This window comes from Rhineura floridana, chromosome 4 (genome assembly GCF_030035675.1).
Source record: "Rhineura floridana isolate rRhiFlo1 chromosome 4, rRhiFlo1.hap2, whole genome shotgun sequence".
NCBI lineage: Eukaryota > Metazoa > Chordata > Lepidosauria > Squamata > Rhineuridae > Rhineura > Rhineura floridana.
The window spans coordinates 211,176,950-211,198,619 of NC_084483.1; the positions used below are offsets into that span (position 1 = coordinate 211,176,950).

Here is a 21,670-nt window from a genome sequence, read left to right on the forward strand (position 1 = left end):
CTCCTCTGGGCTGGCCAAGCCCAGCCACGTGCCGGGCCAGAAGGACAGCGGGGCCGGGGGAATTCTTCTAACGGGAACTCTGCCAAGGGCCGGAGCGCCCGCTTTCCCAGACCTCTGTCTTTTTCTCTTCCGGTGGGAGCGGAGGAAGCTGCCTTGCCCCCAGTCAGAGCCTTGGTCCATCTAGCGTGGTATTGTCCACACTGGCCGGCAGCTGAGTCTTAGGCAGGCGCCTTTCCGGCCCTACCCGAACCGAGGACCTTCCCTGTGCTCTGCGGATCCTCTGACACTGGGCGGCGGCCCTTCTCTAAAAACCAAGGGCTTGGGCAAAGCAGGGCTGCGGGGGGAGGCTTTACTCCGCGTTTCCTGGACGGGTGGTGCTCGCCCTTTCAGCACCACAAATTCGGGCGGGGGCCCTGCTACGCTTCCAGCTGCGTTGGCCCCTTCCTTCGGCAGGCCTGCACAAGCAAGGGCCCCTCAGGCTTTTCCCCCCAGAGAACCATGGCGCCGCCTGCTTCAGACGCAAAGCTCTAGAGCTGCAACGGGCAGCTACTTCCACTGGCACCCCAGCCCCAGAAGTTGCCTCGCTCACCTTAGTTCCTCCCTCCCAGTAGCTGCAACACTTTCAGCCGAATTTTGCTAAATTAAAGGGCACTTTCCGTGTGATAGGGCCGGGGCCTGGAGGGGTGGCTTGGGCTGCCCGATAAATACAAGGCTGATTGAGGACAGGCGCGGGCAGGGTGCGAGTGTCCCGCTAAGTGGGCGGGCCCTAACTTGAAGGAGATGCGATTCCTCCCTCCAGCCTACCGCCCCTTCCGAAACTCTGGTCCCTAAGATGGCGGAGGGAGGGAAGGGGCATCTCACCGGTAAGGAAGCAAAGAACGTAGGCGCGGAGAATGTTGCTTTGGGCCGGGTCGGACGCATCTGGCCTCGGACGGCCTCGCTCCACTGGCAGCAGCTCTTCGGGCCCTTAGGCAGACGATCTCCGGGGTCTCCCCAGCCCCGCCTGGGACGTCCTGCATGCACAGCAGGTGCCAGTGAGCCAGGGCCCTCCCCAGCCACCGCGAGAGACGCCTTCGCTGGAGAGGCCAAGGGATTTCTGCGTTGAGCAGGGGGTTGGACTTGATGGCCTCATAGCCCCCTTCCAACTCTGCGATTCTATGATTCTATGACCCTTCCCCGACCCCTTAGCCCAGCCGCTGGCACGGAGGTTAACCTCCTAGGTAGCACAGCCTTCTCTGCGCTGCCACCGGCCGGGAGGAAGAGGAGGAGGCGGGGAAGCTTTGGGGTGCATGCACGCAACACCGAGTCGGAATCTGCGAGGGGCTTTGCTCCGAACGGCGGGAGCGCCCCCCATTTCCAGGACCAACGGCAGGAAAGGCAGGCGCGCTCGCGCCTGTTCAGCACCACGGACAGCGGTCGCGGCGGCGTCTGGCGGCCCTGACGCTCAACCCCGGAGCAGGCCCCCTTCTCGAGCCCGGGCCCCCCTTTGTCCTTCCGCCTCCAACGCTGTTGGCATGGAAGGCGGCCTCGCCCTGAGGCTTCGCCCGAGGAGCCCCCTCCAAAGCAGCTCCCGGTCGCTAGGCCAACCTTACCGTCCGCCGCGCCACCCCACCTCCGGCGCTTCCCTTCTCCAGGCGGCCGGAGGGACAGTGTGCCGGGGCCAGGCTCGCCTCGGCTGACGCCTGCTGCTTCCTGGCTCTGACCTGTGGGGATTTGCCCACCCTGCCCCGGGCACACTTCTGCCGCCTCGCTTGTGGTTCATCGTAGCCCGGGTGTGTGTGTGTGTTGTGTTGAACATTCTTCCTGCGGTGTATGTTGGACAGAGGGGCCGTCTGAGTGTCCGAACTCTCCCTCTCCCTCTCACACACATATCTCACCCCTCCACAAATCTCCTGGTCTCAGAATGTTTGAGCCTGAAGCAACACTCCAGAACATCCCCTCCCAGCCACCACCACCCCATTTGAAAGAACGTGGAGGTCGGAAGGTTCCCTCCTCCTCTACAATAAATTAGCCATTGTTGGAGGGTGGGGAACGGACTCTTTCGCACTCTCCAAACGTGACCAAGTGGGAGCAAATGCTCCAGCACCCCCCCTTGAGGGCACTGCTAGATGCTCCCCCCCCGCCTTGTGGGAACAGCCTCCTCCTGTGGGGTCTGAAGGGTCCTGTGTGCTCCCTGCAGTCCCGATTTCTTTATGCTGATGTGCAGGGACGCCAGGTGGACCAGAAGCAATTGCCCGCCCCCCGACCTGTTTCTCCGCTCTGGGCACTGATGCCTCCAGCCCTCCCCTTAATCCCCCAGGCAGTGCCTCGCAGAAGGGACTACAGCTGCCCCGCACCCCCAGCGCCCCCACTCCTGCACGCAGGATCTTCCAGGGGGCTCCGCAGGTGCACATCGGACAGTCGAGAGCCAGAACAGATCTGGGGAGGGATGTCTGGGTGCTTCAGAAGGCAAAGTGAAGACTGGCGGCGGCGGCTGGGGGGGGCGTCTTGGGTTCCAGGGCAGGTGTCCAGAGAGTCCTACACAGACTTTTTTTGGGGGGGGCGGAATGAGCTCAGCTGCTGGAGCGCCGAAAATAATGCCCGCTTTCCAGCAGCTGCGAGGCGGGACGGGGGGCTGGAAAGGGAGCGCAGCGACCCCTTCTACGGTCCAGAGGCCAGCACCGGTCCCAAGAGAGTCCTCCGGGGGCCGCCGCCCGCTCCATCGGCAATCAGTCCATGTCCCGAGCTGACGTCAATGGAGCTCCCGGCCTGCTCTATATAAAGATCCCTGCAGCGGCTCCGCGCAGCCTCCTGCTTCTTCTCGGCTTGGCAAGGACACGCGGTGGGTGAGTTACTTCCCGGGGGGGGAGAGGGTCCCCGGCAAATGCCCCACTTCCTGAGGGGCCCGGCGGCTGCCTGCCCGCTGCCGCCCCCTGTTGGCATCGGAGCCCCGGAGGTGCTGAGAGAGGCGGGAAGAGGGGTTGAGGGTCATCCTTCCCCCTCCCCGAGAGAGTTTCCCCGGGATATACAGGAGGAGGAGAGCCAGGGAGGGCCACGGGGCTGCTGGGCTCGGCCCGACTGACCCCGTTGCTCGCGGGCTGGTTGGCCACTGCGAGGACCGGGCCGGGAGGGCCGCCCCGCTGCCCTGCTCCAGCCGCTGCAGGGCTCTCCTGACCTCCCGCTCCTCTCTCGCGCTCTCTCTAGGAGTGGACGGACTGCGCCAGCATGAGGCGGGCGGCGCTGCCCATCCTCGTAGCCTCTCTCCTGCTGGCCGCCCGGGTGTCCCTAGGAGTGAGGGCAGCTCCGGGCCTGGACGGCGGCGCAGAGAGCGGCTTGAGCCTGCGGCTGCTGCGCCTGGGAGAGGACCGCGCCCCCCCCGCCGCAGCCCCTTGGCCCTTCCCGGCCCCGCTGCCTGCTCCTGGGCCCGACGTGGCGGCCCTGCTGGTGCGCTCTCTTCATCGGCCGTGCCCCGAAGGGGAGCTGCGCCGCCGGCTGGGCGAGCGCCTGAAGCGCCGCGACCCGCCGCTCTCCATCGACCTCACCTTCCACCTCCTCCGCCAGATGATGGAGATCTCCCGGGCGCAGAGCCAGCAAACCCAGGCCCAGCAGAACCGTCTCCTCTTCGACTCGGTGGGCAAGTGAGGCCCAGGAAGCGAACGCGCCTGACGCTGCCCCCACTTGCCAGCCCCGGATCGTCCCGTCGGGCCGCCTGCGGCTTCCTTCGCCATGCCTGTCTGCAGAAGGAGGCTGCCCCACCAGGCCAGCCAAGGCGCCCGAGGAGGCGTAGAGAGAGGAAGAGGGAGACTAGATGGCCTTATAGGCCCCTTCCAACTCTGCTGTTCTATGATCCTGTGAGACTGGACGCTGTGCGTGAAATAAAACGTCTTGGGAGACAAAGTGCTTCCGCGTGCGGGGGACTGGGGAGGGTCGGGGTTGGGGGGGCAGAAACGGGGGCTGGGTGCTCCTGTGCTCTTGAGCAGGGGGAGGGCGGGGGGGCTCGGTGGCAGACCCCGCATCTGAACCGGAGAAGGGCGTTTGCCCAGCGGGAGACAGACGCCCTCCCACCAGTCTTTGGAAGGTCAAAATCTCTCAGCTGGAAAAGCACCGGATTAAAACATAATAAAAGTTATGTAAATTGCACAAAGAGTCAGCATGTGAACTCAAAACAGGGAGCAGGCGCGCTCTTGCAGGAAGAGAAGCTCTGGCCCGAGGGGAGGGGGGCGGCCTGGGGGCATTCCTCGCGGACCATGGAGGGGGGTGGCAAGGAAATTGGTGGGGGAGAGTCACAGCCGGGGAAGAGAGGCAGTTCTCTTCGCCTTGAAAATGCAGAAGAACCTGTACAATAAAAAGGGAGATTTGGAAGCGGGTGTTCTACGCACTCACACGTGCAAGTTAGACAGCGAGCTTGAGGTCGTCGCATCCAGCTCCTCGCGGGCTCGACCCTAAGCACGTATAGTCGGGCAGTTTGTGGGGCTTCCTTCCAAATCAGCGCGTAACGGGAGGCAGCCGGGGGTGATGAAAGGGCGCCCTACCGGGGAGGCTGCCGGATCTCCTTTCCAAAAATTCTGGCCAGGGCGCGACTAGGGCGGGCGGCTGGGACAAGAGGCGCTCCCTTCGGAGGTCTCCTAAACGTTTGAAATGGTAAATGCAGGCGCTGGGTCCAAATTCCGGTCGTGGGACGGCGCTGTTCCCCCGCCTAAATCGTCCTCCCAACAGATCGGCCGGTCCTCTCCAGCCATCAGCACCACGGACAGCGGCAGACGCCCGCCTGGCCCCGAGAGGGGCATTGCGGGGGTGGGTAGGGTACGTAACAGCCCGAGGCGTTATTCTCGAGGAGGTTCCTGTGCAGCAGCCACCACTCTAGACATCGGGAGTGTAGTGGGGGGGGGGTGTTCTTAGACCCCTTAATTTTTTTGGGAGCATGGCACCTATGACTCACTGGGGCACCCCCCCCATTTTATGTATATAGGGTGTGAATTTGCGGGGACTCCCAGGGAAAAAGACCTTGGAGACTTAGTGGGTAGCTCTGGATCATCTGGAAAGGGAATGAAAATAAAACTGCCGCTATCATAATGCCCTTATATAAATCTATGGTGCGGCCGCATTTGGAAACTGTCTACAGTTCTGGTCGCCTCACCGCAAAACGGAGATTGTAAAGCTGGAAAAGGTTAAACAAACGGCAATCAAAATGATCAAGGGGCTGGAGTGACTCCTCGGTGAGGGAAGATACTTGGGGCTTCATTTTTAAGGGGGGGGGACACACAAAGGAGAATAAAATTATGCATGGTGGAGAAAATGGAGGAAGGGACGTATTTCTCCCCAATGGGATCCTCCAACGAAGCTGATTGTTGGAAGATCAGGACAGACAAATGAAAGTCCTCGCACAGCGCAGAGTTAAGGTATGGACGTTGCTACCAGATGATGCAATGATGGCCACCAACTGAGAGGGCTTTAAAGGAGGATTAGACAAATTCATGGAGGAAAAGGCTCTCAGTGGCTACTGGCCACACTGGCTATATCGCCTCCAGGAGAGCCGTTGCTTGCGGGGGGGGGGGCAAGCGGGCAGAGGGCTGTTGCCTGTGGGCTTTCCCGGCTGCATCTGGCCGCCACTGAGCGCGCAGGACGCTGGATTGGGGGGCCTTGGAGCGCCCCTTGAAGGGTTCCTCTGACGCATCCCCAGCCCCAGATGAGGCCTTTGAACCTTCTCCCTCCCCGAAGCATGGAGCGCTGGTCAAGAGGGGAAGAGAAGACGGCGGGGAGGCCCAGTGTTGTGCCTGCGAAGGAGCTCGGCTTCAGCGGTCCAGAGCTCCAGCCCCTCCCTTCCCCCCTTCCGAGGTTAGAGGGCTCACGAACCCCTTCCTCCCCCTCACCAGCAGAAGCGCCCCGAAAGCTGGAGCTCTCTGAAGACCCTAAGCTGCGGGGTCAGGCTCAGGGCCCCACCCACAGTGGCCAACCCGATGCCCCCCGGGAAACCCAAGAGCAGCCCCCTCCCGCGGTGCCCAGACCGCGGGTCAAGAGCCAAGTGGCTCCTCCCCACACCCCTCCTCAGTGCTCCTGTCAGCTCCCCCCTAAGTCATCCTCTGTCGGTGCCTGAAACCTCCCCCTCCCCCCGCGGACTCCGGCGCTCCCCTTTGGGGAGCGCTGCCCATCCTCGTGGAGTCACACCTGTCCTCTAGGAGATGAGCCCGTAAGGCCGGCCTGGGCCAGGGCGGAGGGCCCGGCTCCCCCTCGGCTGCAGCCTGCAAAACTCTCCGGGCTGCCCTCGACTGGCTGGGGGCTGACAGGCTCAAGTGGCGGCCTGTTGCTTCCCTCCCCCGGCGGAGGAGAGGGCCTCCCTCGGGCAAGCTCCCGTCCTGAGCTTCCGGGTCAGGGAGAGCCCTTTGCTTCCAGGAAACTCCCTCCGAGCTGAAAGAGGGTTGGGGGCTCACAAAGAGGGCACCAGCGGGAGGAAACCCCACTCTTTGGGGCCCAGACGACTGGAAGTGGGGCAAGACCAGCTCCGCTGGGGTCCCTCTGCAGGCCTGAGGGGGGAGAGAGGTTCCCCAGGCTCCCCATCTTTACCTGATGCGCCTATACCTGTCTCCCTTCCCTTGGGACCCGATCCTCCCAGGGTGCTTCCCTCGCCCCCAGCCCTCTTCCTCCTCCTCCTCCTTGTTCCCTCTGCGTGGGGCGAAGGACCGAGCCTAGCTCTTGCACCTCGAGATTAGGCTGCAACCTAATAAGCGTCTACTCAGAAGTAAGCTCCATTGGTTCAATGGGACTTACTCCCAGGTACGTGTGCATTGGATTGCGGCCTATCTGTCCATGCAGTCCCATGGATTCGAAGGCAGCGCCAAAGGCTGCTCGTCTCAGGCCAGTCCCACAGCACGTCGAGCCAACTCCGCTGCATCGCGAGTGAAATTCTCCGCCCTGCGGCCGAGGACGGGATTGCTCCTCACGAAAAGAGCGCAGAGACAAGACTTCCCACCCCCCCGCCAGCCACACACCCCAGCGAGGGTCCCGCGCCAGTGACTTTAGCAAAGACGAAACAACTTTATTCTCTCCACAAATCAAAAGCTCGGCGAAGGGGGCTCCTCTGCCTGGCGGGGGGTCCTGCTGCTTTGGCCGCGGCTCCTCAGTGCTGACCTGCTAGGGGAGAAGAGATCCACTCTCAGGCTGGGGGTGGAGGCAGCGGGCGCCGACGGGGCTGCCACTTTATTCCCCCTGCCGGGACTCCCGCTAGGTGAGGGAGTGAGAAGAGAGGGGGCAGCCCCCTTGAAGCAGGATCCCAGGGGGTGTGGAGGGGGGAGAGGGCTGCAGCTGGACCAGCCAGCCCCTGCAGATAATACCCCAAGCGCCACATCCTCACCACAGGCCCGGCGGCTGGGGAGGTCCCTGGACAGCCCCCCCAGGGGAGGCCTGGGACAAAGGGCCTAGCGTAGAAATCGAGAAAGCAAAGGGGGCTGCCCTCTTTCTAGTTAGGGAGAGGGAAAGAGAAGAGGCAGCTTGGGAGCCCCAGCCTGGAATCAGCCGCGCCCACCCCCTTGCATGTTTCCTGAAGCCCCCTTATCAAAGGGCTCTTCCCTTCCTGCCCCCCTTTGATTCCAGGTCCTAGAAGTACAGTTCCTCTTCCGCTGCCAGTTCAATGCCAAAGAGCCAGGCGGGGGGGAGCTGCTCAGTCCGGGCATCTGGAAGGGGGGGGAGGGGAACTTACCATGAGAGGCACTTGCTGGCTTTGGCCTGAGCCTGGGCGTGTTCTCACCATCTGGGCAGAGAAATGGAGACACAGGTGAGACCAGAGAGCTGGCTCCCAGCACCAGGGAATGATCCCCCTGTCAGCTGGTGGGGAGGGCGGGAGTTAAGGCCAAGTGCAGAGAAATACAGGCGCTCCCTTGCACCGAGTCAGGCTCCCAGTCCCTCTAGCACAGTTCTGCATGTACATCACGTCCCCTATTATAAGAGCACAAAAAGAGTCAGCTGGATCAGGCCAGTGGCCGCATCAAGTCTGTTGGAAGTGGGGCAAGAGCAGCTCCTCTTTGGGTCCTTGTTTGTATTCCAGAAGGAAGAGAGAGTGAGGGTCCTCCAGCTGGCTAGAATTGCCTACCTTTACCTGTGCTGTTCTCTATCTGACTTCCTTCTGTTGCAAACTGATATACTCAGGGAAGCTGACCTGCCCCTCCTTCCTTTGTCTTCTTCGACTGTCCGAGGAGAGAGGAGACATCTGTCTTTGCTCTCTTTCCTGAGCCATGAGGGCAAGACCCACGTCTGGGCATTGCGCCTCCAACTTAGTTAGAACTAGGTATGTCCTTCCTATCTACTATGTATTCCTATAAATAAAGTAGCTTTTCTTATTTTACTAAGTCTTAAGTCTCAGTGACCTCAATGCAGGGTAAAAGCCTGCTACTTAGGTAAATGCACACCCGGGCACACACGCAGCTCAGACTGCTGAATTACTTTGCATATTTCCATAACAAGTCAATCATAAAGGACAGGAGAAGTGTGACCCTGTTATTCTTACTTGATCTCTCAGCAGCGTTTGATTCTGATCCTACCTCCAGGGTCGTTTTCAGAGAACAGCATTGGGTGATTGTCTTTTGGCCCCCTGGCAGTTGTGCTGTGGGGTGCAGAAGGGTACCATCTTGTCTCCAGTGCCATTTAACATCTATATGAAGCCCCTGAGAGCAGTCATCAGGAGATTTGAGGCAAACTCTGGATGAGGGCCAATAAACTGAGTCTGAATCCTAGCTAGACAGAGGTGCTGTGGGTTGGTGGTTCCCGAGTTTGGATAATTGGTCAGTTGCCTGCTTTGGATGGGGTCGTACTCCCTCTGGAAGAGCAGGTCCATAGACTAGGGGTGCTCCTGGATCCATCTTTGTTGTTAGAGGCCCAACGGACCTCAATGGCTAGGAGTGCCTTCTACCAGCTTTGGCTGGTGAGACCCTGCTGCCACTTCTGGAGTGGGACTGTTGTTCATGCACTGGTAACCTCTAGGCTAGATTGCTGTAATGTGCTCTATGTGGGACTGCCCTTGAGGTTGGTCCAGAAGCTGCAGCTGGTGCAAAATGAGGCAGCGAGACTGCTCACTGGGGCAGGGTATCGCCAACATGTTACCCCACTGCTGAAAGAATTGCACTGGCTGGGCCAAGTTACTGGGCCAAGTTCAAGGTTCTGGTTTTGGTGTACAAAGCCCAATACAGCTTGGGACCAGGATACCTGAAAGACCGTCTTATCCCTTATGTACCCAGCCGATCACTGCGCTCTGCATGTGAGGGTTGTTGGAATATGTGGTTCAACTCCAACTTGTGGGTTGAGGTTGCATGGGGTTAAAAAGGGTAGCTAAAGAGGAGACCTTCTGGTTGCTAGGCTATACCTGTCCTTTGATCTCCTGCTGACTCTCCCTTCCTGCTAGACTGATATGCAGAGGATGTTGACCACATCTTCCGGTCTCCTTCCCTCTTCTTTCTCTTGAGAGGGAGAGCAGACATCTTCTCTTTGTCTCTCCCTCTCCTCACAGCATGAGGGAAACACTAGGCTTAGTATTTGCGTCTCCAACTTAGCTAGTTAGCTAGATGTAGAACTCTTTCCTATCAAGCATGTACTTCCAGAATAAAGTAGTTATTTCTTATTTTAAAGCTTAAAGTCTCTGTCTGACTAATTTGTAGGGAAGGTGTAATCTTTAGCAAAGATTCAAACACATAAAGGCTCACTCAGACTCTCCGTTCCCAACTTTGCCACTCTGCGACAAGGGCCTCCTGCAGATATCATCTCTTCAGGAGGTCTGCTCCGCACAACGTAGACAATTTTGCTTTGAGACCAACTCCAAGCTCCTTGCATGACTGGGTAGGGGGACTCTTTCAGGCAAAGCCCTCAGAGCAAGGGAGAGCACTTTCCCATCCAGAATTCATGGTGCAGGTCCCTCAGTGAGCTCTGCCTCCCACCAGCCCCAGTTCCAGGCACCCCCAGGCCAGGCCCATCCTCTGCCCAGCACCCACCCTCCCCATCCCCCCCTTCCAGGCCCAGCTCACCTTCCATCCCATCGGGGGCATCTGGCACGTCCAGGTGTTCCCCCTCCTCTGCATCGCCACTCCCCTCTGGCTCAGCCTCTTCCCCAGCAACCTCTGAAGTGTGGGGGGAGACAGGTGATGGCAGCTTCTGGAGAAAGCCTCTCTTTCTGTTGTCTTAGGGAGGGTCCTAGAGTCCCAGGGTCACGGGGGGGGGACATGTTTCCTCTCTGCTCTATCCTTACCCTAACCCTCGAGACAGAACTGGGGAGAGGATCCCACATGCCCCCCTCCAAGGAAACCCAGAGCTACAGCACCACACAGAGGCAGTCCATGCCTCCCCGCCCACACAAATGCCCCCAATCCAGGCTGCTCTAGGTGGAGGTGGAGACCAGCCCCTGCGAGCAGCCACACCAGTCACCTTCTCCTCTCTGCAGTGGCTGGGGGGGGGCTTCCCTTCTTCATTCAGTCCCCCACCCACTATGTGGCTCTGCTCTGCCTATTTTCCAATGCTGGTGCAGCTTCTGCAACGTGTGCTGAGCCCATATCCCATATCGCACACGTGCACACAGGCACAGAGTGCATTTCCTCTTGTTTTCTCCCCCCGGCTGCTTCCTGCCAGGATGCAGGAGGGGGGGAGAGAATGACAGGCTCTGACAGGTGCAGAGGGCTCACTGTCCCCCATGCCCCAGGTGCCGGTTCTGCTGGCCGTAGCTCAGACAAACAGGCCGGTCGCCCTGAGCTCTGCCCACAGAAGAAGCTGAAGCATCCAAGGCCAGGTCGGCCAGTGGCAGCCTCCCCCTCCCCAGCATTGTCCAGAACAGCCCAGATACTCTCACCTGTCTGGAATTCAATTGTTCTCAGCATTTCAGCCACATGTTCAATGTTGACTGTGAAGTGGTCCATGTTTTCATACCCAGGCTCTGGGCGGCTGCTCATAGACACCTTGGACATGTCTGTGATCCTGCAGACAGATATGCAGAGAGGCAGGACCATGGGGGGGCATTCACTGGGCAGGCCCTCTTTCCAACTTTCCCCACTGCAGGACAGGGGTTGGGGGGTAGTGCAAAGGGTGTAACAGGAGACCGCTCCCCCCCCCAAAAAAGGGGGGGTTGAGAGAGTGACCATTTTGTCACATCACAGAGCTGGAAGCAACCTCAAAATGTCATCTAATCCAACCAGCATGCAGAAAGCACCCCTGAAACAGCATCCCTGAGGGGTGGCTGGCCAGCTTCTCTGAAAGACACATTGCAGGTCATTCCTGTCCCCTCCCTCCTTCCCAGGGAGAAATTGTTGGAATATGTGGTTCAACTCCAACTTGTGGGTTGAGGCTGCATGGGGTTAAAAGGGTAGCCAGAGAGACCTCCTGATGGCTAGGCTAATGCCTGTCCTTTGATCTCCTGCTGACTCTCCCTTCCTGCTAGACTGATATGCAGAGGATGTTAACCACATATCCTCCCTTCTTCGTCTTTCTCTCGAGAGGGAGAGCAGACATCTTCTCTTTGTCTCTCCCTCTCCTCACAGCATGAGGGAAACACTAGGCTTAGTGTTTGCGTCTCCAACTTAGCTAGTTAGCTAGATGTAGAACTCTTTCCTATCAAGTATGTACTTCCAGAATAAAGTAGTTATTTCTTATTTTAAAGCTTAAAGTCTCTGTCTGACTAATTTGTAGGGAAGGTGTAATCTTTAGCAAAGATTCAAACACATAAAGGCTCACTCAGTCTCTCCATTCCCAATTTTGCCACTCTGTGACATAAAGACCTCCAGAAGACACCCCCCCCCAGGTCCTCCAAGCCTGAACCATTTGTGAGGGAAGGGGCTTCTGCACATGAATGCCCAGTGCCACACCCTCCTCCAGGAGCTGGAAGATGCCCATCAGAGCTGCTCCAAGGTGGGGGCAGAGCAGCTCATGGAAGGTCTTCGGCCTCCCCTCCCCTGCAGTGGTGCCATCAGGCCAAGACTAGAGGGTAGATATCTGGGTCCCCACTCAGCAGTGAGTAGGAGGGCTGGAAGGAATACAGATCCCCATCTAAAGATATGGGCCCACCCTGCCCCACCCCTGTTGGGCTATTAGGTCTAAAATGATGCACCTTCTCCACTGCTCTTGGATTCTGTGGGGGCCAAATGGCCCAGTGGGGGAGGGGGCAGGGGGAGAGATGGTGCCGCTGGACCCTTGGCTGCTTTATTTCCAGACAGGCATACTATTGCTATGGTCTTTACATCATATGCTGCTTTTATAATATACATTTTACACAGAGGAATAACAATATTTAACATATTCTGTGGCTGTTGTTTCATTGCTTTGTCCCTGCAGGGAACGCTTGTGACTAGGCCTGCTACTAAGACCCAAAGTGGCAACTCTGGACTGACTGTGGAGGGGTGGTCGAGGCCCTGCAGGCATCATCCCCCTAAGAAAGAAAGAAATGCCCATTTTGCTGCTGGGAAGTCGCCTGTGTCTGTGCTCCGGATGAGTTATGCAAGAGTCACAAACTGGCTTCTAGAATCCTAAGCCTAACATGGGCCAGCTACACGTATCACCTCACTTGCAGGAAGCTCTCTGTCCTGTGGGCCAATGTGAATACCAAGAGACAGACCCTCACTGCTGGGGGAGGAGGGCAGGGAACAAAGGGTAGACCTGGGCAGATGGTTGCATGGGTGGATCAAAGGCCAGAGCATGGGTGAGTCAGGGGGTGAAGCTTTGGTGCCTGGAGGAGGGGGCCGCTTCCCACCATTGGCTTGGCCCCCTGTCATGCCCGTGGTGTGGAGGGTGGTGTCAGTAGCATAGTGGCAAATTCAGAAATACAGGATCCCTTCATGATAGTTACAGCTACTCTCCTCCCTCTTTTGTTGCTGCTGGGTTGAGAATGAGATCCTTGTTAATGCTTTCTGCACAACAACAGATGTCCCTAGGAGCCAATAAGCACGAAAGAGGAGAGTGTTAGCTACTGAAAAGAGTCTTCTCAGTAGCTGGCTCTCCTCCTTTCACTCTGATTGGCTCCAATCAGCAGGAAAGGACAAGGAGACAACTCTTGGAGACAACTACTGTAAACTGCCCAGAGAGCTTTGGCTATGGGGCAATATATAAATACAATAAATAAATAAACTCTTCTCCCCTTTCATGCTGACTGGCTTTCACACTCCCCTTTCATGCTGATTGGCTCTTAGGATGCTGGAAACATCCAGCTGGGACCCTGCTCCCAAAAAAGTAAGGGGTCTAATCCCCTCCAAGTCCCCGGGTGGTGTTAAGGGCCCCTCACACCCACAGGACACCCTGCCCCTTCCACCCTCTCCTGCTACTCACTTTTTGATCAGCTCCTTTGACTGCTGCAGGAAAACAAACAAAGAGAGGCGTTTCAGCACCAGCACTGGCAGAGGGCAGCCTTTTGCTGTACCCCGCAATATCCCCTCCCAACAGTGGGGCATTGACTCCCCCAGGCTGCAGAGCTCCTTCCACCATTTGGTCTGGTGCCCCACTTCCTCCTCCTCCTCCTCCCGCCCCTGGCACAAGCATCCTGCTGGCTCCAGGCTGGGCTGGCCCCTCCCTCCCTCCCTCCCACACCTGCAGGCACCTGGAGGTAGACGGCCATCTGGGGCTCCTCCATGGACTGGATTGCTGACTCAACCAGCTTGGAGGAGACCTCAAGGTGGTCCCCATACTGGCGGATCAGCCCCCGCACCCGTTGGACCTTTTCCTCCTGCTCTCGCCCAATCTCCTGCAACAACTCCTTCTTGCGCTCCTCCAGGGTGCTGTACAGGGAGTCGAAGCGCAGGCAGAGATGCTGCTTCTGCCGCCGCGCATTATCCTGCCAGGAAAGGCAGACAGGTGCAAAAGGTCAGGTTGTTTGGAAGAAAGCCTTTGTTTCTCAGCATGCACAAACACAACAACGTACATAAGAACAGAAGAAGAGCCTGCTGGATCAGGCCAGTGGCCCATCTAGTCCAGCATCCTGTTCTCACAGTGGCCAACCAGGTGCCTGGGGGAAGCCCGCAAGCAGGACCCGAGTGCAAGAACACTCTCCCCTCCTGAGGCTTCCAGCAACTGGTTTTCAGAAGCATGCGGCCTCTGACTAGGGTGGCAGAGCACAGCCATCACGGCTAGTAGACATTGATAGCCCTGTCCTCCATGAATTGGTCTAATCTTCTTTTAAAGCCATCCAAGCTGATGCAGCAACAGAACAAAACAGAACAAAACAAAGCAAGAAACCAAGTACAAGTACATGAAAGGTTGTCACTCAGAGGAGGGCTGGGATCTCTTCTCGATCGTCCCAGAGTGCAGGTCACGGAATAATGGGCTCAAGTTGCAGGAAGCCAGATTTCGACTGGACATCAGGAAAAACTTCCTGTTAGAGCCATATGACAATGGACTGGATGCCTTCAAGAGGCAGCTGGACAGCCATCTGTCAGGAATGCTTTGATTTGGATTCCTGCATTGAGCAGGGGGTTGGACTGGATGGCCTTATAGGCCCCTTCCAACTCTACTATTCTATGATTCTATGATTCTAACCAGCAATATCCAGGAATGAACTCCGATGTGAACCTCCTTTCTTAGACAGTCCTGCGAGGCTGTTTAAGTACATAGAAAAACTATGTCAAAGTTGGAAGGTCCAAATCCAGTACAAAACAGATGAGCACTCCTTACCCCATTTCCCAGTTTCTGAGTCCTCTACTCAGTATCCACACAGAACAATTTCCACACTCACCCAAAGCCTTCAAAAGGCAGGTGCAAGCATCAGCACAAGAGGTTTTAAAAAGACCTGTTGCCACCTTCAGGATAGAGAGAGGCTGCACATCGACATAAATCACTAATTTTACTTACTTATTTATTTATGAGTCACCTTTTGGCCCAAAAAGGGACTTGCAACTGAAAAACTTTAGCACAATAGAATGACAAACAAGATCAAGATCAGCAACAAAATCACCTTTAAAACCAAAGCAGAATCAACAACTTGCCAATCAGCGGAAAGATCTCCCAGGGCCTCAGCGGCTACCACAAATGCCACTGGGCGAGGGGGGGCTTCTGCTTCCACCACTTGTTCCACTGGGAGAGATGAATGTCAGCCAGGGGCCCAAAGGGGTGTTGAGGACACCCCTACTCACCTCGATGGTTTTGCAGATCTCTTCCATCTGGGCGATGATGGCCTGGATGCGGTCGTTCCCAGCCACCAGCATGGCTATGCCATCGCTCAGCTCTCCCTGCAGAGGCAGAGACAGACGGGGGAGGGGAGGACTCCAGGACTCATCAAGGCTGGGCCCCAGAGCCTGTTTTCAAGTTTCCCAAAGTTCAGCCCCTGCAGACATCATCAGCGGGCAAGGAGTATCTCTGAACAGACCCTGTGACTGACCTAGGGAGATCTTCCAGGCTCAAGGTCAAAAAAGGTCAGTACTGGGCACAGAGCACAAGGCTTCCAACCCACCATATGAGGGGAGAACCCTGAATGGGGAAAGGACATGGGAGAAGCTCCAGGGTGTAGTTTGGGGTCGGGTGCTGAAGGCTAAGGAACGGGGGTTCCCGCTGCATCCTTGCCAGGCTGCTGGCTGCTGGGTGGCAGCCCCCATAGCGAACCTGCAGGAGTACCTGCCAGGCCTCTCCAGCGAGCCCATCAAGACCCCAGCCTTCTCCTCCCCATCACTATTTGCCCTCTTGCACCCTGTAAGCCGCCCTGAGTGCCCTATTATAGGGCGGGATAGAAATAAATAAATAAATAAGAGTGCTGCTCCTGCTGGAGGCCGGAGCTCCACAGCTGAAGCCAGCCCACCTGCCCAGGCCGGAGAGCACAGGTCGGCTTCCTTCCCTCCCCCTGCTGCAAGGTACCTTCTGGCGCTTGTAGATGTTGGTCAGAGGGGCCACTTCGCAGTCCTTGTGGGCCCCAAAGACTTTGCACATGGAACACGTGGGGGCCTCGCAGGTCAGGCAGTAGATGTTGATCTTTTCATCTTCATGCTCCTCACACATCAGCTGCTGCTCTGCCTTGGCGTGGAGGGGCCTGGAGGACGGGTGCAGCATGGGGAAGGCGGCACGGCAAGGAGAGGGAGACTTGGTGAATCCACCCCCCAATACTTCTTGCCTCCCTCCCCAAGACTGATTTTCCCAATTTGGCTGGGAAAGGATCTTGACGGGGTGGGGTGGGGTGGACGTGTGCTCCACACTTCCACCTTGGTCACATCATAGCCATGTGGAAATGGGGCCCCCGCTCACGCAACACGCAAAGAAGCCCAAAGTCCATGGTTTAAAAAAGCATGGAGCCACTGAGCCTTGAGTCCTTTGTGTTGCAAACATGGCAGCTGGAAAAGGGGTGGGCAGGAAAGTATCAGAACCTGGGTGGAGGGTGTAGGTGGGGGGGGCTGAACAGGACTTGCAGTGGTCAAGAGCTGGCTGGGACTGTAGTGGCACCACCAGCCGGAGGGCTTCCTTCCCCCTCTGTTTGGCTAACAAAAGCCAGTCCACTTCTATGGAAGCACCGAAGTTAAGCCAGGGCTTTTTTTGGTTATGAGATCCAGATTTTATTGAAGAGTTTAGTCTTTTGCTTGCCACAGAGCTCTGGGTTCTGCATAGTACAGAATTATGTTGTTATTTTAGTTAATATCTACACAGACGAGGGGAAGGAAGGAGGGAGCGCCCCAAAGGGATTTAGAAAAGTACATAAGGGAGGGGCCCTTTCCCTAAATCGTTGCGAGAAGCACACACACCTATTCATTGATTGATTTATTAAATGTATATTCCACCTTTCCTCCCAGTAGGAGCCCAGGGCAGCATTTATTTATTTATTTGTGGAGACCTGTTTTGACAGGGCCAACGTGAGAGGAGTCCCGTGGGCAACTTGGAAGCTGAGCTGCACCTCTTCAGAAGAAGATGACGGGGTGGTGTCTGGTGGCCTAAACTGGTTAAACTGTGGGATTCCCTCCCACAAGAGGCAGTGACGGCCACCAGCTTGGATGGCTTCCAGAGAGGTTTTCACAAATTCATGGAGAAGGCTGTATCAGTGGCTACTAGCCATGATGGCTGTGCTCTGCCTCCCTAGTCAGAGGCTAGAATCCCAGGTGCTGGAAACCACAGGAGGGGACAGCGCTCTCAGCAACTCAGGTCCTGCTTGTGGCTTCCCTTTGGGGCAACAGAGAGCCAGTGTGGTGTAGTGGTTAAGGTGCTGGACTACGACCTGGGAGTCCAGGGTTGGAATCCCCACCCAGCCATAAAGCTCACTGGGTGACCTTGGGCCAGTCCCAGCCTCTCAGCCTCAGAGGGAGGCAATGGGAAACCCCTTCTGAATACCGCTTCCCATGAAAACCCTATTCAGAGGGTCGCCATAAGTCGGAAGTGACTTGAAGGCAGTCCATTTCCATTTTGGGGGCAGCTGGTTGGCCACTGTGAGAACAGGATGCAGGACTGGATGGGGCCCCTTTGGCCTGATCCAGCTATTGGGTTCTTCTGCTGAGTCTCTTCCTTTTGTGATGGAGGAGGAGGTGGTGGGGTGTTTGTGTGCCGCACACTGTGAAAGGGCTGCAGGGCTGTGGGAGAGAAAGGAGGGGGTCCCTACCTGGCTACTTGCCAGAGCTGCAGGGCTGTGGGAGGGAAAGGAGGGGGTCCCTGCCTGGCTACTTGCCGGGCACCAGAGTAGTTCTGCCTTCAAAGGGTGCGGCCAGAGACAATGAGCTCCTCCTTGCTGCAGGGCTGGGGGGAGACCATTGTGCTCCTGGGGAAAGGTGCCACATGAGCAGCTGTTAGGGCCGCCTCTCAAGTACCCACTCAGAGAATTAAACGAGTGCTGTTCATGCCCCTTCCATGCCAAGAGAGTGCCAGGGGTTGTACAGAGGCAAGGAGCGTGGCCCTTCTCCACCTCTATTCCCTGGACAAGATAGGAGATGGCGAGAGGCCCAGGAAGGAGGTGATGTGAGGAGGGTCAAGTGGCCATTGTGAGGCAGACCAGGCAGAGCTTGGAGACTCCACAGAGGCTTTGTGGCAGACAGAGGGCGGGGGGGGCAACTCCAGTCGAAAGGGCAACTGTGTCCCTCCAAGCCCATCTGGCCCTTGGCCGCTCCCCTCACTGGCCCTCCTGGAGCCCTTTTGCTTGGCCTGAATGCTGCCTCGAACTCTGATCTGGCCTTGTGCTTGACTGGGTGGTGGACTGAGAGGGGTGCGCTGAGTGTGTGTAGAAAAACAACCAGCGGACTGTGCAAAAGTAAGATTTACATTGATTGCTCCTCCCACTTTTGCCTCTGGCCCCGCCCACCACTGGCACGTGGTTGCCCAGAGTGAACTTGGGCCTGAGCTGGAAAAGGCTTCTCAGCTCCGGCCTTGGGGGAGGAAAAGGAGTCGGACAGATACAAGGAAGTGGTGGGGGAGCTGTTAACCCTTTTGCTCTGAGGCTGGAAAGGCCTGTGAGCAGAGCTGAGGGTGTGTCCTGGGACGTTGGCCACCATAGCCTGGATAGAGGAACCACGCAAGGGGCTGCTGGGCCCCCACCCAGCCCAGGGCTTACCGAGAGGATTCCTGCTTGTAGATGTCGATTATGTTTTCCACAAGGAGGTTGCGCTGCAGGCCGTAAACTCCATGCCGGTCCAGCACAACTTCATGCCGGCAGGATGGGCACCGGAACCGCCCTCCGGAGGAGACTGAAGTGGAACTGCGTGATTGCCAGAGTGGGTTGGAGGCCTAGAGGGGAGGTCACCGGGGTCAGGCTGGCTGGCTGATTCACATACTGCCAGGGGTTTTTTAAAAGCAGATTTTGCATCTGCACAAATCCCCCCATGGGACACACACCAAAACCGAACACAGCGTGCTTTGCTCCTTGCTTACTCCTTCTATCGGTGGCAGTTTCTCCATAGGAGTCAGTAGTTCTTCGCTACCATACAGCAACAATTTGTTCAAGAATCTCCCTTACTTCACTAACAGGACAATCCAGTGGCTCTTGCACGGATGTAGATCCCAACTCAGTGACACTTACACCAGTGCAAGGGCCATTAGATTGCCCTGAAAGTTATCTATCTATTCCTGCTGCCTCATCAAACTTGTCCTGCTGCCAGAACGGGTACCTCTCAAACACTGCGCTCCTCCTGGTCTCACCAAGACTGCCTGATAGCACCACTCAGCTGGTGGCTCAAAACTCCTCCTTTTTACCCTATATTCAATGGGGCCTGCAGTGCTGACTCCCCGTACTAACTGTGGTGAGTTCACAGAAGAACAAACAGGACAACTCCTGACACAAGGAAGCACATACCCCGCTCCATTCTTGACTAAAAATATTCCTGTATGTTGTCAGACTCGGACCTTGGCTTGTGCTTGTCCTAGCCAGCAAGGGACTCCAAAAGCTGCCTCCAGCAACTGCAGTTATGATGCTCCTCTGACCTTGAAGATGGTCTTCTTCCTCGGCCCTTCAGCAGAACTCCGTCCTGGTTCTGCTATGTTCGTACAGCAGTGATTCACAGTTAGGTCTCTCTGCTCAGAAAGATACCACAGGACAGGCCCCAGCTCTTTCTTCACGGCCTGCAGGTTTCTCCTCCTTCCTTCTCAAACCCTTCTTCTTTCTCAGTTTATAGCAGCTGCAGCAGCAGCACAAGCTCAGAGACGCTGCCCGACTGACCGCAGCTAGGCCCAACAGGCTGGACTTTGGTGGGCGAGGCAGCACACAAGGCCTCCAGACAAGCCCAAGGACAGTGAGAGTGGGAGTGGGAGGTATTGCATGGCGGTGGTTCCGCTTCTACTTGGCAGGTCACCTCCAGAAGGTGGTGCTTGGGGAACATTGCTCGGCACCCTGGACTCTCCAGTATGGGGTTCTGCAGGGGTCAGTTCTGTCCCCCATGCTGTTCAACATCTACATGAAACCGTTGGGTGCGGTCATCCAGAGCTTTGGAGTGCGTTGCCATCAGTATGCTGATGGCACGCAGCTCTGTTTCTCCTTTTCACCTTCTTCAGATGAGGCTGTCAATGTGCTGAACCGGTGCCTGGCTGTGACAATGGACTGGATGAGAGCTAATAAACTGAGGCTCAATCCAGACAAGACTGAGATGCTGCTAGTGGGTGGTTCTTCTAACCGGATGGTGGATGTCCAACCTGTCCTGGATGGGGTTGCACTCCCCCTGAAGGAGCAGGTTCATAGCTTAGGGGTTCTCCTAGAACCATCTCTGTCACTTGAGGCTCAGGTAGCCTCGGTGGCATGGAGTGCCTTCTACCAACTTCGGTTGGTGGCCCAACTACGTCCCTATCTGGACAGGGATAACCTGGCTTCAGTTGTCCATGCTCTGGTAACCTCCAAATTAGATGACTGCAATGCACTCTACGTGGGGCTGCCTTTGAAGACTGTTTGGAAACTGCAGCTTGTGCAAAATGCAGCGGCCAGATTGGTAACAGGGACCAGACAGTCCGAACATATAAAACCAATTCTGGCCCGCTTGCATTGGCTCCCTGTATGTTTCCGAGATCGATTCAAGGTGCTGGTTTTCACCTATAAAGCCTTACATGGCTTGGGACCACAATACCTGATTGAATGCCTCTCCCGATACAAACCCACCCATACACTATGTTCAAGATCAAAGGCCCTCCTCCGGGTGCCTACTCCAAGGGAAGCTCAGAGGGTGGCAACAAGGGAGAGGGCCTTCTCAGTGGTGGCCCCCAAATTATGGAATGATCTCCCTGACGAGGTGCACCTGGCGCCAACACTGTTATCTTTTCGGCGCCAGGTCAAGACTTTCCTCTTCTCCCAGGCATTTTAGCATGTGTTTTAAATTGTTTTTATATTGTTTTAAATGTTTAAATTGTGTTTTAAATTGTTTTTAAAATATGTGTTTTAAATTGTATATTTGTTTTAATGTTTTTGGTTGCTGTAAACCGTCCAGAGAGCTTTGGCTATGGGGTGGTATACAAGTGCAATAAATAAACAAACAAACAAACAAACAAACAAATAAATATAAGTCTGTGCCCTGAACCTCTTCCAATATTGCCAGATCTACTACGACTTATGGCGACCCTATGAATCAGCGACCTCCAAGAGCATATGTTATAAACCACCCTGCTCACATCTTGTACGTTCAGGTCTGTGGCTTCCTTTATGGAATCAATCCATCTCTTGTTTGGCCTTCTTCTTTTTCTACTCTCTTCTGTTTTTCCCAGCATTATTGTCTTTTCTAGTGAATCAGGTCTTCTCATGATGTGTCCAAAGTACAATAACCTCAGATTCATCATTTTAGCTTCTAGTGATAGTTAATTTGTTCTGACACCCAATTATTTGTCTTTTTTGCAGTCCATGGTATGCGCAAAGCTCTCCTCCAACACCACATTTCAAATGATTTTTCTCTTTTTGGCTTTTTTCACTGTCCAACTTTCACATCCATACATAGAGATCGGGAATACCATGGTCTGAATGATCCTGACTTTAGTGTTCAGTGATACATCTTTGCATTTGAGGACCTTTTCTAGTTCTCTCACAGCTGCCCTCCCCAGTCCTAGCCTTCTTCTGATTTCTTGATTATTGTCTCCATTTGGGTTAATGACTGTGTAGATCTACTGAAATTATGCTGATCTACTGATTGCCTGAAAAATACCTTTGAATCAGGTAAATATACTGATACTTGTGACCTCACATGACTTTTAAAAAGAATTCCACAACGAAACAGCAATCAACTCTGCCCAAATTGCTCTCGCAGCCAGGCGACTCAGTGGAGTCCAACAGAGCCAGAGTCAGATTGGCAGTTCTGTTCAGTGAGCTCAGCTGCAATCAGCA

At 56.0% G+C, this 21,670-nt stretch overlaps 2 protein-coding genes across 3 annotated transcripts in view; one reads left to right on the forward strand and one right to left on the reverse strand.

Moving 5' to 3' along the window:
- Positions 1–3,204: 3,204 nt before the first annotated feature.
- Positions 3,205–3,833, forward strand: UCN (urocortin). Its single transcript, XM_061625972.1, has one exon. It carries the CDS (start codon positions 3,205–3,207, stop codon positions 3,619–3,621), a length of 417 nt encoding a protein of 138 aa, XP_061481956.1. The 3' UTR covers positions 3,622–3,833.
- A 3,167-nt stretch (positions 3,834–7,000) lies between these two features.
- The window catches only part of TRIM54 (tripartite motif containing 54), a 30,293-nt gene continuing 15,623 nt past the window's right edge, over positions 7,001–21,670 (reverse strand). The window contains exons 2-10 of one of the 2 annotated variants that reach the window (XM_061625965.1): positions 18,434–18,606; positions 15,772–15,943; positions 15,057–15,152; positions 13,529–13,762; positions 13,261–13,283; positions 10,799–10,923; positions 9,984–10,076; positions 7,673–7,723; positions 7,001–7,104 (exon numbers count right to left, since the gene is read on the reverse strand). In XM_061625965.1, the coding sequence (XP_061481949.1) occupies positions 7,094–7,104; positions 7,673–7,723; positions 9,984–10,076; positions 10,799–10,923; positions 13,261–13,283; positions 13,529–13,762; positions 15,057–15,152; positions 15,772–15,943; positions 18,434–18,606 (978 nt within the window). In that variant the 3' untranslated portion in view covers positions 7,001–7,093. Of the gene's footprint in view, positions 7,108–7,672; positions 7,724–9,983; positions 10,077–10,798; positions 10,924–13,260; positions 13,284–13,528; positions 13,763–15,056; positions 15,153–15,771; positions 15,944–18,433; positions 18,607–21,670 lie in introns of both variants that reach the window. The other variant, XM_061625964.1, reaches the window with a different exon arrangement.

Excerpts from the sequence above, each read along its gene's own strand:
- UCN (XM_061625972.1), top strand. The coding sequence starts at position 3,205 with ATGAGGCGGGCGGCGCTGCCCATCCTCGTAGCCTCTCTCCTGCTGGCC.